Source organism: Rhincodon typus, chromosome 9 (genome assembly GCF_021869965.1).
Source record: "Rhincodon typus isolate 14 chromosome 9, sRhiTyp1.1, whole genome shotgun sequence".
Classification (NCBI taxonomy): domain Eukaryota; kingdom Metazoa; phylum Chordata; class Chondrichthyes; order Orectolobiformes; family Rhincodontidae; genus Rhincodon; species Rhincodon typus.
Window position 1 is genome coordinate 69,455,194 of NC_063340.1, and position 13,908 is coordinate 69,469,101.

Sequence of the window (13,908 nt, forward strand, 5' to 3'; positions counted from 1 at the left end):
CTCCAATACGAAAAGCAACCCCCTACTGCCATCCTCTATCTCCTACCTTTCAGCCAATTTTGTATCCAAATATCTATCTCTTCCTGGATTCCATGTGATCCAAACTTGCTAACCAGTCTACCACGCAGAACCTGGTCGTATGCCTTGCTGAAGCCCATTTAAACAACGTCCACTGCTCTACCTTCGTCAATCTTCTTTGTCACTTCTTCAAAAAACTCAAGTTAGTGAGACATAATTTCCCATGCACAAAGCCATGTTGACTATTCCTAATCAGTCCTTGCCTTTAAAGGATTAAATTTCATGTAACCGATGTAGCAATATAATAGCATGTACTTTTCAACCTGTTTTCAACCATTCTTTGCCTTTATGCTGGGATATTTGTTTCCAAGAGTTGGTTATTTTTTCTCCCTTCAGCACCACTGGCACTGAATGGTTTCCCAATGAGAGTAGCAAAGATATTAAAGACAGGCTGGACAAGGAATGGCATGAAATACTGCAGAAGATGTTCTCCACCTGTCCGAAGTACCCGCTCGCCTATATCTGTAAGTAACTGTGAGCAGTCTTTGTATTGGCAAATTATTGTGGGAAATATCCTGTGTTACCTTTGCTCAAGGTTGAAGTTACGAAACTCTCATGGAAGACATTTAGGCAAGGCAGATTTTAAGGGCTGAACATTCCTGGTTATCCAATGAGATAGGAATAGAAGTCAGAAGGAAGTGGAAGAACATTTCAGAAAAACTGCCTTGGCAACTACAATACTTAAAAGAGCTGATTTTTCACTTCCCAGACCCCACCGGGGTGTATCTGATTGACAAAGCCAAAGGTATGCTTTGAGAGGCCTGAACCGGCCTGTATTTCAAGGTGCGAGTCGATTTAAGGGTCCTCCCACAGCAGAGCCCTGTGCCTTGGGGCAGGGAGGGCGAATGCACCAACTGTGGACGGGATGAGGTTAGTAGGTAGGAGATTGGGGTGGGGCTTGGGGTGGGAGGAGGGGATAGGTGGGAGGAAGGACAGGTTAGGGAGGTGGGGATGAGCTGGGCTAGTTTTGGGATGCGGTAGGGGGAGGGGAGATTTTGAAGCTTATGAAGTCCTCGTGCTCCCACGAGGAGCTCGAACAGTTCATCCACTTCACCAACACCTTCCACCCCAACCTTAAGTTCACCTGGACCATCTCCAATACCTCTCTCTCCTTCCTGGACCTCTCTGTCTCCATCTCTGGCAACCACCTGGAAACCGATATCCATTTCAAGCCCACCGACTCCCACAGCTACCTAGAATACACCTCCTCCCACCCACCTTCCTGCAAAAATATCATCCCCTATTCCCAATTCCTTTGCCTCCGCCGCATCTGCTCCCAGGATGAGGCATTCCACTCCCGTACATCTCAGATGTACTCATTTTTCAAGGACCGCAACATCCCCCCCTCAGTGGTCGAGAATGCACTCGACCGTGTCTCCCGCATTTCCCGCAACTCATCTCTCACACCCCCTCCCCGCAATAACAATCAAAACAGAATCTCCCTCGTCCTCACGTACCACCCCACCAACCTCCAGATCCAACGCATCATCCTCCGACACTTCCGCCATCTGCAATCCGACCCCACCACCAAAGACATCTTTCCCTCCCCACCCTTATCTGCTTTCCGGAGGGACCACTCTCTCCGTGACTCCCTTGTCCGCTCCACACTCCCCTCCAGCCCCACCACACCTGGCACTTTTCCCTGCAACCGCAGGAAGTGCTACACCTGCCCCTTCACCTCCCCCCTCACCCGCATCCCAGGCCCCAAGAGGACTTTCCACATCAAGCAGATGTTCACCTGCACATCTGCTAATGTGGTATACTGCATCCACTGTACCCGTTGTGGCCTCCTTTACATCGGGGAAACCAAGCGGAGGCTTGGGGACCGCTTTGCAGAACACCTACGCTCGGTTTGCACTAAACAACTGCACCTCCAAGTCACGAACCATTTCAACTCCCCCTCCCATTCCTCAGACGACATGTCCATCCTGGGCCTCCTGCAGTGCCACAACGATGCTACTCGAAGGTTGCAGGAACAGCAACTCATATTCCACAACCCAATGGTATCAATGTGGACTTCACAAGCTTCAAAATCTCCCCTCCCCCTACTGCATCCCAAAACCAGCCCAGCTCGTCTCCGCATCCCTAACCTGTCCTTCCTCCCACCTATCACCTCCTCCCACCCCAAGCCCCACCCCCATCATCCCGCCCCCTTGACCTGTCGTCCTCCCTGGACTGACCTATCTCCTCCCTACCTCCCCACTTACACTCACCTTTACTGGCTCCATCCCTGCCTCTTTGGCCTGTCTGTCTCCTCTCCACCTATCTTCTCCTTTATCCATCTTATATCCGCCTCCCCCTCTCTCCCCCCTATTTATTTCAGAACCCCCTTCCCCTCCCCCATTTCTGAAGAAGGGTCTAGGCCCGAAACATCAGCCTTCCTGCTCCTCTGATGCTGCTTGGCCTGCTGTGTTCATCCAGCTCTACACCTTGTTATCTCAGATTCTCCAGCATCTGCAGTTCCTGCTATCTCTGCACTAGCTGTACTTCTTGGCTTGATCTGTCATTACTGATATAATCCCAAGTTGATCAGTCCTCTTGGGTTAGGTTGTCATGATGTTTGGGATCCGAACTGCACTGCTGAGAGAATGCTCACTTAGACTATGCCATCTCTGCACTTCATGTGCCGAATCTAAGTCAAGAGTGACTATTGACAGACTCTCAGGAGTTCCAACAAATTATTTACACACAATTATACACCATTCTAATCCTGTAATTGAGCTCTGCAGTACAGACTTTACTTATTTTCTCCCAGAGAATCCATAGCATGTGACTGCTGATATGAACCCAGGAATGTATGGAACAGGAGCAGAGATAGACCATTCAGCCCCCTTAGCTTTCTCCAGCATTCAATAAGATCATGGCTAGTCAGTTTATGTATTGTATTGCACACTTCTATCTGCCCCGCCTAACAAAAATCCATCTCCCTCTGTTTACAAAATATGACCCCGCCTCCATTGCTTTCCGATGTACAGCATTCCAAAGTTGCACAACCCTTTGAATGAAAATATTTCACATCAACACTGCTCTGTAATGTTGACCCCCACTTTAAAACAGTGACTTCTAGTTCTGGACTGACCCACAACAGAAAATATCCTTTCCTCATTCACCTTGTCAAGACCATTCAGGATTTTATTCACTCCAATCCTCACTCTTCTAAACTCCACTGAAAACAATCTCAGCCTGTCCAATCTATCCTCATAAACTAACCTACTCTTTCCATGTAGCAATCTGGCAAACCTGTTCTGAACTGCCTTCAATGCATTTACTTCATTCCTTAAACAAGGAGATCAAAACTGCAGACAGTATTCAAGATATGATCTCATCAGTGTCCTGTATAACTGAAGCATAGCACCCTTACTTTTATGTTCAATTTCTCTTGTAATAAAGGATTGTATCCAATTCTTGATTAGGTGCTGTAAGTAAAGGCTAGCTTTTTGTGGCTCATGCACTAATATACCTAAATCCCTTGGACCTTGGAATTCTGCAATCTTCGTATTTATGACATACTTTTTTTTAATTCTTTCTGCCAAAGTGAACAGCCTTTATGTTCAATTTCTCATTATAATTGAATATTGGGATTCTTAATCACTTACTGTACCTGCGTACCAACATTTGGTAAGTCATTAAAATGTATTGTAAAAGCTATTTGTCACATCCTGCTAATCAGGCGCAGACACATTAATGCATACTCTCTGTTTTTTACAAGCCTGCAAGCCAATCTTACATTCACAATAATATGTTACCCTCTAAACCATTAGTTTTTATTTTGCACAGTAACTTTTGACGTAGCATCTTATTAAATGACCCCTGAAAATTCAAGCATAGTGCATGTTACTCCTTCAAAGAATTCCAATAAATTGATTAAGCATGATTTCCATTTGATGAAACAATGCTGACTCTTTTCTATTACCTTGAGCTTTCTTTAAGTACTCACCTATAATCTCTTTAATGATTGTTCCTAATATCTTCCTCATGACAGATGTTGAGCTAATTGACCCATAGTTTCCTCATTTTCTGCCTCCCTCCCTTCTTGATTCGTGATGTTATATTTGCTATTTCTCAGGCCAGTGAACTTTTTCCTGAATCTGGAAGACTTAGGAAAATTAAAATTGTTGCATCTATTACCTCATTAGAAAACTCTTTTAAGACCTTAGGGTGAAATCCATCTAAACCCGAAGACTTGTAAGCTCACAGACACATCAGTTTTCCTAGTATCACTTCCTCAGTGATTATAATTTTAAGTTCCTCTCTCTCATTCATCTCCTGATTTATAGATATTACTGGAGATTTTTGATTTGATTTATTATTGTCATATGCACCTAGGTACAGTGAAAAGATTTGTTTTGTAAGCAGTACAGGCAGATCATACCATACAAATGGTAATAGAATAGAAGGAGAAATACTATGTTATTGCTGTGGAGAAGGTGCACAGAGAACAAGGTCAAAATTAAATTTGAGATCCATTCAGAAGTCTAATAACAGGGGGGAAGAAGCTGTTCTTGAATCTGTCAGTATGTGTGTTTAAGCTTTATGTCTTCTGCCTGATGGTAAGGTTGGAAGAGATTACAACTGGGGTGGGAGGGATCTTTGATTATGTTGGCTGCCTTTCCGAGCTAGCAAGAGTAATCAATAGAGTCAATGGATGGAAAGTTGGCTTGTGTGATGGATTGGACTGTGTTCACAACTCTAAGTAGTTCTGACAGTCCAGTGCAGAGCCATTGCCGTACCATCTATAAAAATTGGTAAGACTTTTTATGGACATGCCAAATTTCCTCAGTCTCTTGAGGAAGTAGGGGCATTAGTGTGCTTTCATGACCATTGCATCAATGTGGGTGGACCAGGACAGATTGTTGGTGATCGTCACTCTGAGGAACTTGACGCTGTTGACCATCTCTGCCTCAACTCCATTGATGTAAATAGGGTCGTGCCCTTCACCTTGCTTCCTGAAATCAATGACCAACTCTTTCATTTTTCTTATGTCGAGGGAGAGATTGTTATCTTTACACCATGCCACCAAGCACTCTGTCTCGTCATTGTTTGAGATCTGGCCTATAATAGTAGTGTCATCAGAGATTATTAAATGACTAAGAAAGTGTAAGTTTTCAGGGGTTTGTGCGTGTTTGTGTGTGTGTATGTGTGTGTGTGTGCGCGCGTGTGTGAGCTCATGTGCGCTTGTGTGTGCGTGTATGTGTGTGTGTGCATGTGCGTGTGTGTGTGTTCATGGAAGAAGATTTTACAGTTCTAGGAACTGGAAGAGTCAATTGAACTTAAACATTTGAGATAAAGGGGTAACCTTTAGATTTGGCACTGCAAATTGTGATTTACATTTATTTAGTTTTTTGATTTATTTTGTTGTTTTATCTTTTAAGTAATAAAATTTAGTGTATGATATGAGGAGGAGGAGGAGTGAGGAGATAGTTGAAGACGGAGCCCAGGGAGAGAGAAAGAAAGTTAGACAGATACGGGGTGCTTGATAGTAAGCTAGGATGGAAGAAAAGCTGATAATGGGGACCATAAGTAAGCAATGGTTTCAAATCATGAAACTGTTAGCAAAGCAATATTCAAAGCTGAGAAGCTTGACCCTGAAGCTTATCAATTAAAATTTAGAACTACAAGAAAGAAAGTTAATCAGACATATGTGGAATTTAAAAGAGAAAACAAAATGTTGTGGAATCAGTGGCTTGGATCTCTGAAGTTACAGAAAAGGCTTATGGAAAAATTATGAATGAATTCAAGAATAGCATTCCTGCAAACCTAATATTGTATTTAGATGAGCATCAAGTATCAAAGATTAGAAAAGCAGAAGTTCTGTCAGATACCTATGATATCTTACACAGACAATATGGGTACCCACAAGGGAACTGGAAGAATAGAAAATCTGCAGGTGTAAGAGTTGCTAGTTTTAGAGAACAGAAGGACACCAAAGTGAAAAACAAACAAAGCTAGAACCATGCGTCCATTGTAATTAGACTGGACATAGAGTTATAGCGTCACAGAGATATACAGCACAGAAACATCTCTTCCATACCGACCAGGTATTCTAAATAAATCTAGTCCCAAATTCCAGTTTTTGGCCCATATCCCTCTAAACCCTTCCTATTCATATATCCATCCAGATGCCATTTAAATGTTGTAATTGTACCACCCTTCACCTCTTCTGGCAACTCATTCCATACATGCACCACTCCCTGTGTGAAGAAGTTGCCCCTCAGGTCCCTTTTAAATCTTTCCCCTCTCACCTTAAACCTACCAAAGCAGGAAATTAAATAGGAGACTGATTGTAGTCACAAGACTGTCTAAGGAATTCACAGAAAAGAGGGCACCAGAAAAGAAATAGGTATTAAAAATGGAGTGGTAGTACAAAAAGCTCATGTTTCCTTAGAATGGACTAAGGTGAGAGAGATGGTTCTGGACAAGCAAGAAAATTCTTCTTCAAATATTGATAAAGACAATCAGACCACTGGAAGTTCAAAATATTTTATCTCAAGAAACAGGAGTTTCCTTGAATTTGAATCAAGGAGGTATTCTGATAAAGATATTGAGAGATGCTGGAGTAAGTCAGCAACTGATGCTGGCTGATAATATGATTTGACTTTTAGATGGGTTAATGAAGGAAAAAAAATTAATTGGAGATATACATGGATATTACAAACCATCCCATTATAGAGAGATTAATGAGAAAGCAAATTGGTAAACAGAGTAGTCGTAGTTAGAGTAGTGAAACAAATCCCTATAGAGCAATTGATTTCACTTGGCTGGTTTGAAAGTATTTGCCTCACTGAGGGAAGAACTAGAGGAGGTAATAGGAATTGTGACATTACAGATAAATAGTGATTCTAAATAGTCTTATGATTGTGTTGTAACTAAATCTCAGATTCATGGAATGAGACAGGGAGAAAAAGAGACCATCAAAAAGGAGGAGAAAGAAAATTTTACTAAAAAAGATGAAGGTAAAGAGAATGAGACTGAGGTGTTTAGCCCGCATTCTTTAATGGAAATGTAGCAAATGGATTCTGAATTGAGACAGTTACACCAAACAGCCTAATCATAAATTGAATCAGAACCAATACCTGGGCACTAATATTTGAAAGATGAAGTACAATAAAGAAATGAAAGCCACCTCAGTTACTAACAGTGAGGAATGATCCATCAAGTGGTTTCTTCATCAGATAATGATTCTATCTGAGTATCGTGAGAAATTTTATGAATGGCTCATGAAATTCCAAATCAGGTATGTCAGGTATCAGGAAAACACAGACTAAAACATAAAGACATTTTTATTGATCGGGATTACATAAAGTTGTTGTCAAATTTTGCCAGACATGCCATGCATGTCAAGGAGTGGGGAGAACACAAGCATCAATTAAACCTCCATTTTTAATCCTGATACCAGCTTTTGAAAAACCGCTTAGAGTGTCTTATTGATTGCCTAGGATTCTTAACTGAAACCAGTATCTTTTAACAATTATGGACGTCTACAAAATTTCCTGAAGCAGTGCTTTAAAGTCACAGCAAATATGGTAGAGGAAACATTATTCATTCTTTTTTTTTGCAAAATAAGTATTACCAAAAGACATACAGTCAGATCAAGATTCAAATTTTGTATGATAAATATTCTAAGAAATGATGACTAGTTTGGAAATAGAACAAAGTTGCGTAGGTTCCTTATCATCCATAATCTCAAGGTGCATTGGAAAGATGACATCAAATTTGAATTTATTATCAAGAATATCCTCATGATTGTGATAAAGGAATTCTCTTGTTGCTGATGGCCATTAAATATGCTCCTAATGAGTTCATAAGTTTCAGTCCTTTTGAACTGATACAGTTGACCTTATTAAATCAAAATGAAATTAATAATGTGAATTATGCAGTGAGTACTTAAACAGGAGAAAAAAGTCATTGTATGTGTCATGTTGATATCTTAAAGAGATGTTATGACAGGGACAATAGTGGGAAGGAAACTATATTTAAGGTAGTGAAAGTAATAGGGAGTGAAACAAAAATGTCAGGACAATTGGGGAATGAAATGTTTAAAAGGTTAGTTAACATAATATTTGATCTTCTAGAGTACTAACCAAATGATACACAAAAGCTATTGAAGTCTCGAGAGTTGACTTGGTGTGAATACATCAGGAAAAACATTTTTGTCTAACTCTGACCTGCAATAGGGTTAGCTTTCCATTTATTTAGCATTTAACCTTTAATTGCAAAACTAACAGTTATAATCTAAACCATATAAATTATGAACTAGATATTTGCAAGAACAGCAACAATTAACAAGGACAGATACACAGTTAAATGAAGAGAATTCGACAGTTTGCTTTCCAAGATTTGATGCTCTGCTGTTAGCTTCTCAGGGATGATAGGTGATAATCTCTTTGGCAGCAAGCTTTACAGGAGGAAAGACATTTAATTAGGTGGGATGGAGGCCATCCAGCTCCCATCAGATTTAAGTTCTGGATGGGAAGGCCAAAGGCCAACTTTCCTGATCTAATTGAGACCTTTAGGTTGCTGATTAATAAATTTTTAAGGGCCTTATCCCACCCAGGAGCAGATGGGCCTGCTGTCATGTGCCATGCACGAATATAAAACTGTGCAGCCAGCTTCAGTAAACGTGGAGCTAGACAAACGCAACAGGTCAGATAGCATCAGAGGAGCTAGAAAATCAACGTTTTAGGCTGAAACCCTTCATCAGGACGGGGGACGGGATGAGCAGCCCAGAAATAAATAGAGGGAGAGGGGTGGGGCTAGGGAAAGGTAGATACGATCATGATAGGTGGATGCAGGTAAGGGGTTACAATGATTGATCAGTGGGGAGAGTGGAGCAGATAGGTGCGTAGGAAGATGGAGAGCTCACGGCAGGTCAGGGAGGTGGGACATGGGATAAGGCTGGGGGTGGAGGGACTTTGAAACTGGTCAAGTTAATATTCAGGCTGCTGGGCTGTAAGCTCCCAATGTGAAATATCAGGTGTTGTTCCTCCAGGTTACGTTTGGCCTCCCTCTGACAGTGGAGGAAAACAAGGATGAACATGTTGTCAGAGGAGTGGGAGGGAGAGTTGGTGCGTGCAGAGTAGAGATCCTCCATGAACTGATCCCCGAGTCTGGTCTGTGGTTGGTTAAATCCAAAATGGGGGAAAAAGCTCTTAACATTGCTAAAGAGGTTCTAGGGTTTGAGGATGCTTCCTAAATTTAACAAGAAAGTTTAGAAAGACAGAAGAAGGATATACTTTTAGACTTAGCAAATAGGCTAGAATTGAGTTTAACTGGGGATAAGAGGAAATCTGAAATTGTAAAGGAATACCAGAGAAACAGGCAAGTGCAGTGGAGTTAGAAAAAATTAAATTAGCCAATAGGAGTTAGAAAGAGTAAAAGAGAAAAAAAGGGAGAGAGACAAGAAAAGGAGAAAGAGAGAGAGTTTGAAATTCAGAAGTTGCAAATTAAACAGGAAAGTCAATTTAAAAGGATGGAAATGAAGGTAGAAGATAGGCTTAATGAGGAGGATTAATGATGAGCAAACCCATTGTAGGGCGGGATATGTACAAATATGTCAAAACATCACCAAAATTTGATGAAAAAGATGTTTAAGCTTTTTTCATTTCCTTTGAGAAATAGACTAACCAGATGAATTGGCCAGAGACTTTGTGGGTAATGTTAACCTGGCAACGTGTCAATCTTTGACCTCTTCCACTGTCAGAGTGAGGCCAAATGCAAACTGGAGGAACAACACCTGGTATTTGCTTTGGGAGCTTACAGCCTAACAGCCAGAATATTGACTTCGCCAGCTTCAAAATCCCTCCACCTCAAGCCTTATCCTATATCCCGCCTCCCTGACCTGTCCTAAGCTGCCCATCTTCCTACTCACCTATCCACTCCACCCTTCCCACTGACCAATCACTATAACCCCTACATGCAACCAACCATCACCTCCCACCTACCTTTCCCCAGCCCCACCTCCCTCCCTCTATTTATATCTGTGCTCTCCTCCCCCTCCCCACTCCTGACAAAGGGTTTCGGCCCGAAACGTTGACTTTCCTGCTTCCCTGATATTGTCTGACCTGGTGTGTTTGTCCAGCTCCTTGTTTATTGACTGTGGCTTCCAGCATCTGCAGTCCTTGCTGTCTCTGTGCAGCTAGCTTGTCAGTTCTGGGGAAGATCCCCTGGTAAACGGTATTCAGTTTCCAATTGAGGGAATCAACTTTGGGAAAGGGAATTGTCACTGATAGCCACCAGCACCACCAACTACACCGTTTTTCCGACAGCCCTCACCCTGCAAACCACATCCTGACAAGCTCTGGCCTGGATCATTCTGCAGTCCTGGGATTCGAAAGCTCATCATTCCAGAAGCCACCACTGTCTCCCCTGTGGTGCTGCTGAGCAGCTCTCAGCAGATGAGACTTCCAGCCCTGGAGACTTGCTTCGCTACTGGCCTTGCCACTGTCTGACTGGTTTGTGGTTCATCAGGCTTTTGGTAAAAGTGTGGTTAGAAGCTAGCTAAACTTTGCCTAGATGTTAAGTCCTGTCAATTTCAGACCATGTAAGTGCCCTTTTAATGGCATATTGTGTTTTATTGCCAGTTAACTTCTTTAGTACTGATAATTAACCATTGCATTTTGGGATATCCTTTTTCCAGGTATTAATTATTATCAGAAAATTAAAAATTTTATATGCAGCAGCAGTTGGTGGATTTTAGTGATGACTTCTGCAGTGAAATGCAGACATTTCAAACATTCATCATTGCTCCCGAATGCCTTGGCAGATGTGTCTTCTTATTAAGAGCCATTCTCCCAACCACCTCTTCCAAATTTTCAGATTTTATCCTGCCTTGTGTGGACTCCGTTCATAAAATCATCAAATCTCTACAGTGTGGAAGCAGGCCATTTGGCCCATCAAGGCCACACCAACTCTTGAAGAGCATCCCATCCAGACCCACGCCATAACCCTGCATTTCTTATGGATAATCCACCTAGCCTGCACATCCCTGGACACTATGGGTAATTTAGCATGGCCAATCCACCTGACCTGTCCATCTTTAGACTGTGGGAGGAAACCAAAGCACCCGGAGTAAACCCATGCGGACACAGGGAGAATGTGCAAACTTAAATGCGAGGTGATGCATTTTGGAAGATCCAATTCAAGAGCGAACTATACGGTAAATGGAAAAGCCCTGGGGAAAATTGATGCACAGAGAGATCTGGGTGTTCAGATCCATTGTACCCTGAAGGTGGCAACACAGGTCAATAGAGTGGTCAAGAAGGCATACGGCATGCTTTCATTCATCGGACAGGATATTGAGTATAAGAGTTGGCAGGTCATGTTACAGTTGTATAGGACTTTGGTTCGACCACATTTGGAATACTGAGTACAGTTCTGGTTGCCACATTACCAAAAGGATGTGGATGCTTTAGAGAGGGTGCAGAGGAGGTTCACCAGGATGTTGCCTGGCATGGAGGGCGCTAGCTATGAAGAGAGGTTGAGTAGATTAGGATTATTTACATTAGAAAGACGGAGGTTGAGGGGGACCTGATTGAGGTCTACAACATCTTGAGAAGTATAGACAGAGTGGGGGACTCAATTACTAGGGGTCACGATTTCAAGGTGAGAGGGGAAAAGTTTAAGGGAGATATGCGTGGAAAGTTCTTTACGCAGAGGGTGGTGGGTGCCTGGAACATGTTGCCAGCGGAGGAGGTAGAGGCTGGCACGATAGCGGCGTTTAAGATGTATCTAGACAGATACATGAATGGGCAGGGAGCAGAGGGATACAGATCCTTGGAAAATAGGCAACAGGTTTAGATAGAGGATCTGGATTGGCGCAGGCTTGGAGGGCCGAAGTGCCTGTTCCTGTGCTGTAATTTTTCTTTGTTCTTTGTTCTACGTAGACAGTCGCCTAAGGGTGGAATCAAATCCAAGTCCCTAGTGCTGTGAGGCAGCAGTGCTAGCCACTGAGTCACTGTGCTGCTCTTTCCCAGTCATAGTTGATTCTGAGAAGAGGCCCTCTTCCTGCACCAAAATGTGAAGCACCTGGCAGCACAAACAGAAATAACAGGTCCTGGTATTGCTCTTGGCCCAAGCCCCTGGCTACGGCACTACATCTAGACTCTGACAGCAGCACTGTGTGGCCTAATTCTAGGGACCTGATATCCCTCCTGTACTGGACCTTGGTACTTTGGCTGTGCAGAAAGCTGAAATCAAAAGATCCCTAACCTTAACCCTAGCCTGATCCTGCCTTCCGATCCTTGACGTCTGAACTTGAAGCAGCTATGGAGAGTATTAAAAATGTGTAGAACTATAATGACCAGCAACATGCAAGTAGGTAATTGTGCTTTTAAGTAGCACTGGGTTTTTTTATTTTATCCAGATGTGCTTTCATTATACAACTGAACAGTTATTACCATCACCAAATCACCTGTGTTACCTTTTCTTCGCTTTATTTTCCACCACTAGATCAATCACCTTTCCTACTAAATTGCCAGTTGACATCAGGGACAGTGCAATGACACCAAATGGAAAGAAAAAGGTGAGAGAGAGAGGAGATTAAATCAAAATAGAATTGGAGGGAGAAATAAGACACTCCAAACCTCTGCAATGTCCAGTGCTCTCGAAAGGCATAGAGACTACTGGTGGACATCATGTGCACAAACATAGCTGCAGAAGAGGGGCAGGCATTTGGGAACCATAACCCCCTCCATGGTTTGCCGCCTAGATCTGGTCGTAGCCACATTAGCCAGGCCCCGAAACAGACACAAATAACAATCCTCCAACTTGTTGAATTCTGTCCGCGCCAGGTGCCCAGAGATCAGAAGTGTGGAACTGAGGTGCAGCACTGGGATGTTCTTATATTTTCTAATCAACGTGTGCAAAGATGTTCTTACGCACCTCTTGCGCAGGTGGGACCTGAACCCAGGATTGTTGGGTCAGAGGTAGGGACACTACCACTATGCCACAAGAACATTATTGGAGTGTTCCTCACACTGCTTAGTATCATGTTCAGCTGTGCAACGTTAAAACTGCGATTGGATTAACTGCGGCAAAGGTTAGGGAATTATCTAAAGGACATGTCAGAAAATGTGGTAGAGTTTAAAAGGCTAAATAATGAATAATTCTTTCCACTGGTTGGTGAATCCGTATTGAAGGATCATGTGTTTGCAGACCTCACAGGCTTCGTTTTCATTAAAAAATGGGACACATGACCATTATTGGTTATTCAAGGCTGGTCATGGATATCATGTATCAGATAAACAATTCAAGAAGAAATTAATTGGTAGGCAATGGTGCAAGAAGATGATTCCAAAATGGAGTGTACACAGGCACACTGGGACAAATAGCCTCCCTCTGAACATAAATGCCCATGATTCTATGAAAATACAGACAACATAGCGAAATGATCAATAGAGTGCCATCAATGGAAAGCAAACAATCAGAACTGTAACAGAGATAGTAGGAACTGCAGATGCTGGAGAATCCGAGACAACAAGGTGCAGGGCTGGATGAACACAGCAGGCTAAGCAGCATCATAGGAGCAGAGAGGCTGACGTTTCGGGCCTAGACCCTTCATCAGAAAAGGGGGAGGGGAAGGGGGTTTTGAAATAAATAGGGAGAGAGTGGGAGGCGGAGAGAAGAGGGATAGAGGAAAGGATAGGTGGAGAGGAAACAAACCGGTCGAAGAGGAGGGAATGGAGCCAGTAAAGGTGAGTGTAGGTAGGGAGTTAGGAAGGGGATAGGTCAGTCCAGGGAGGACGGACAGGTCAAGGGGGCGGGATGAGGTTGGTCGGTAGGAGATGGAGGTGCGGCTTGAGGTGGGAGGAGGGGATAGGTGGGAGGAAGAAC

At 42.9% G+C, this 13,908-nt stretch overlaps 1 protein-coding gene across 1 annotated transcript in view; it reads left to right on the forward strand.

Annotated features, from left to right (window-relative positions):
- The first annotated feature begins 460 nt into the window (after positions 1–460).
- Positions 461–13,908, forward strand: part of LOC125484074 (calpain-2 catalytic subunit-like) — a 33,589-nt gene continuing 20,141 nt past the window's right edge. Inside the window, exon 1 of the mRNA XM_048601341.1 lies at positions 461–542. Within this exon, the coding sequence (XP_048457298.1) occupies positions 486–542 (57 nt within the window). The 5' untranslated portion in view covers positions 461–485. The remainder of the gene's footprint in view (positions 543–13,908) is intronic.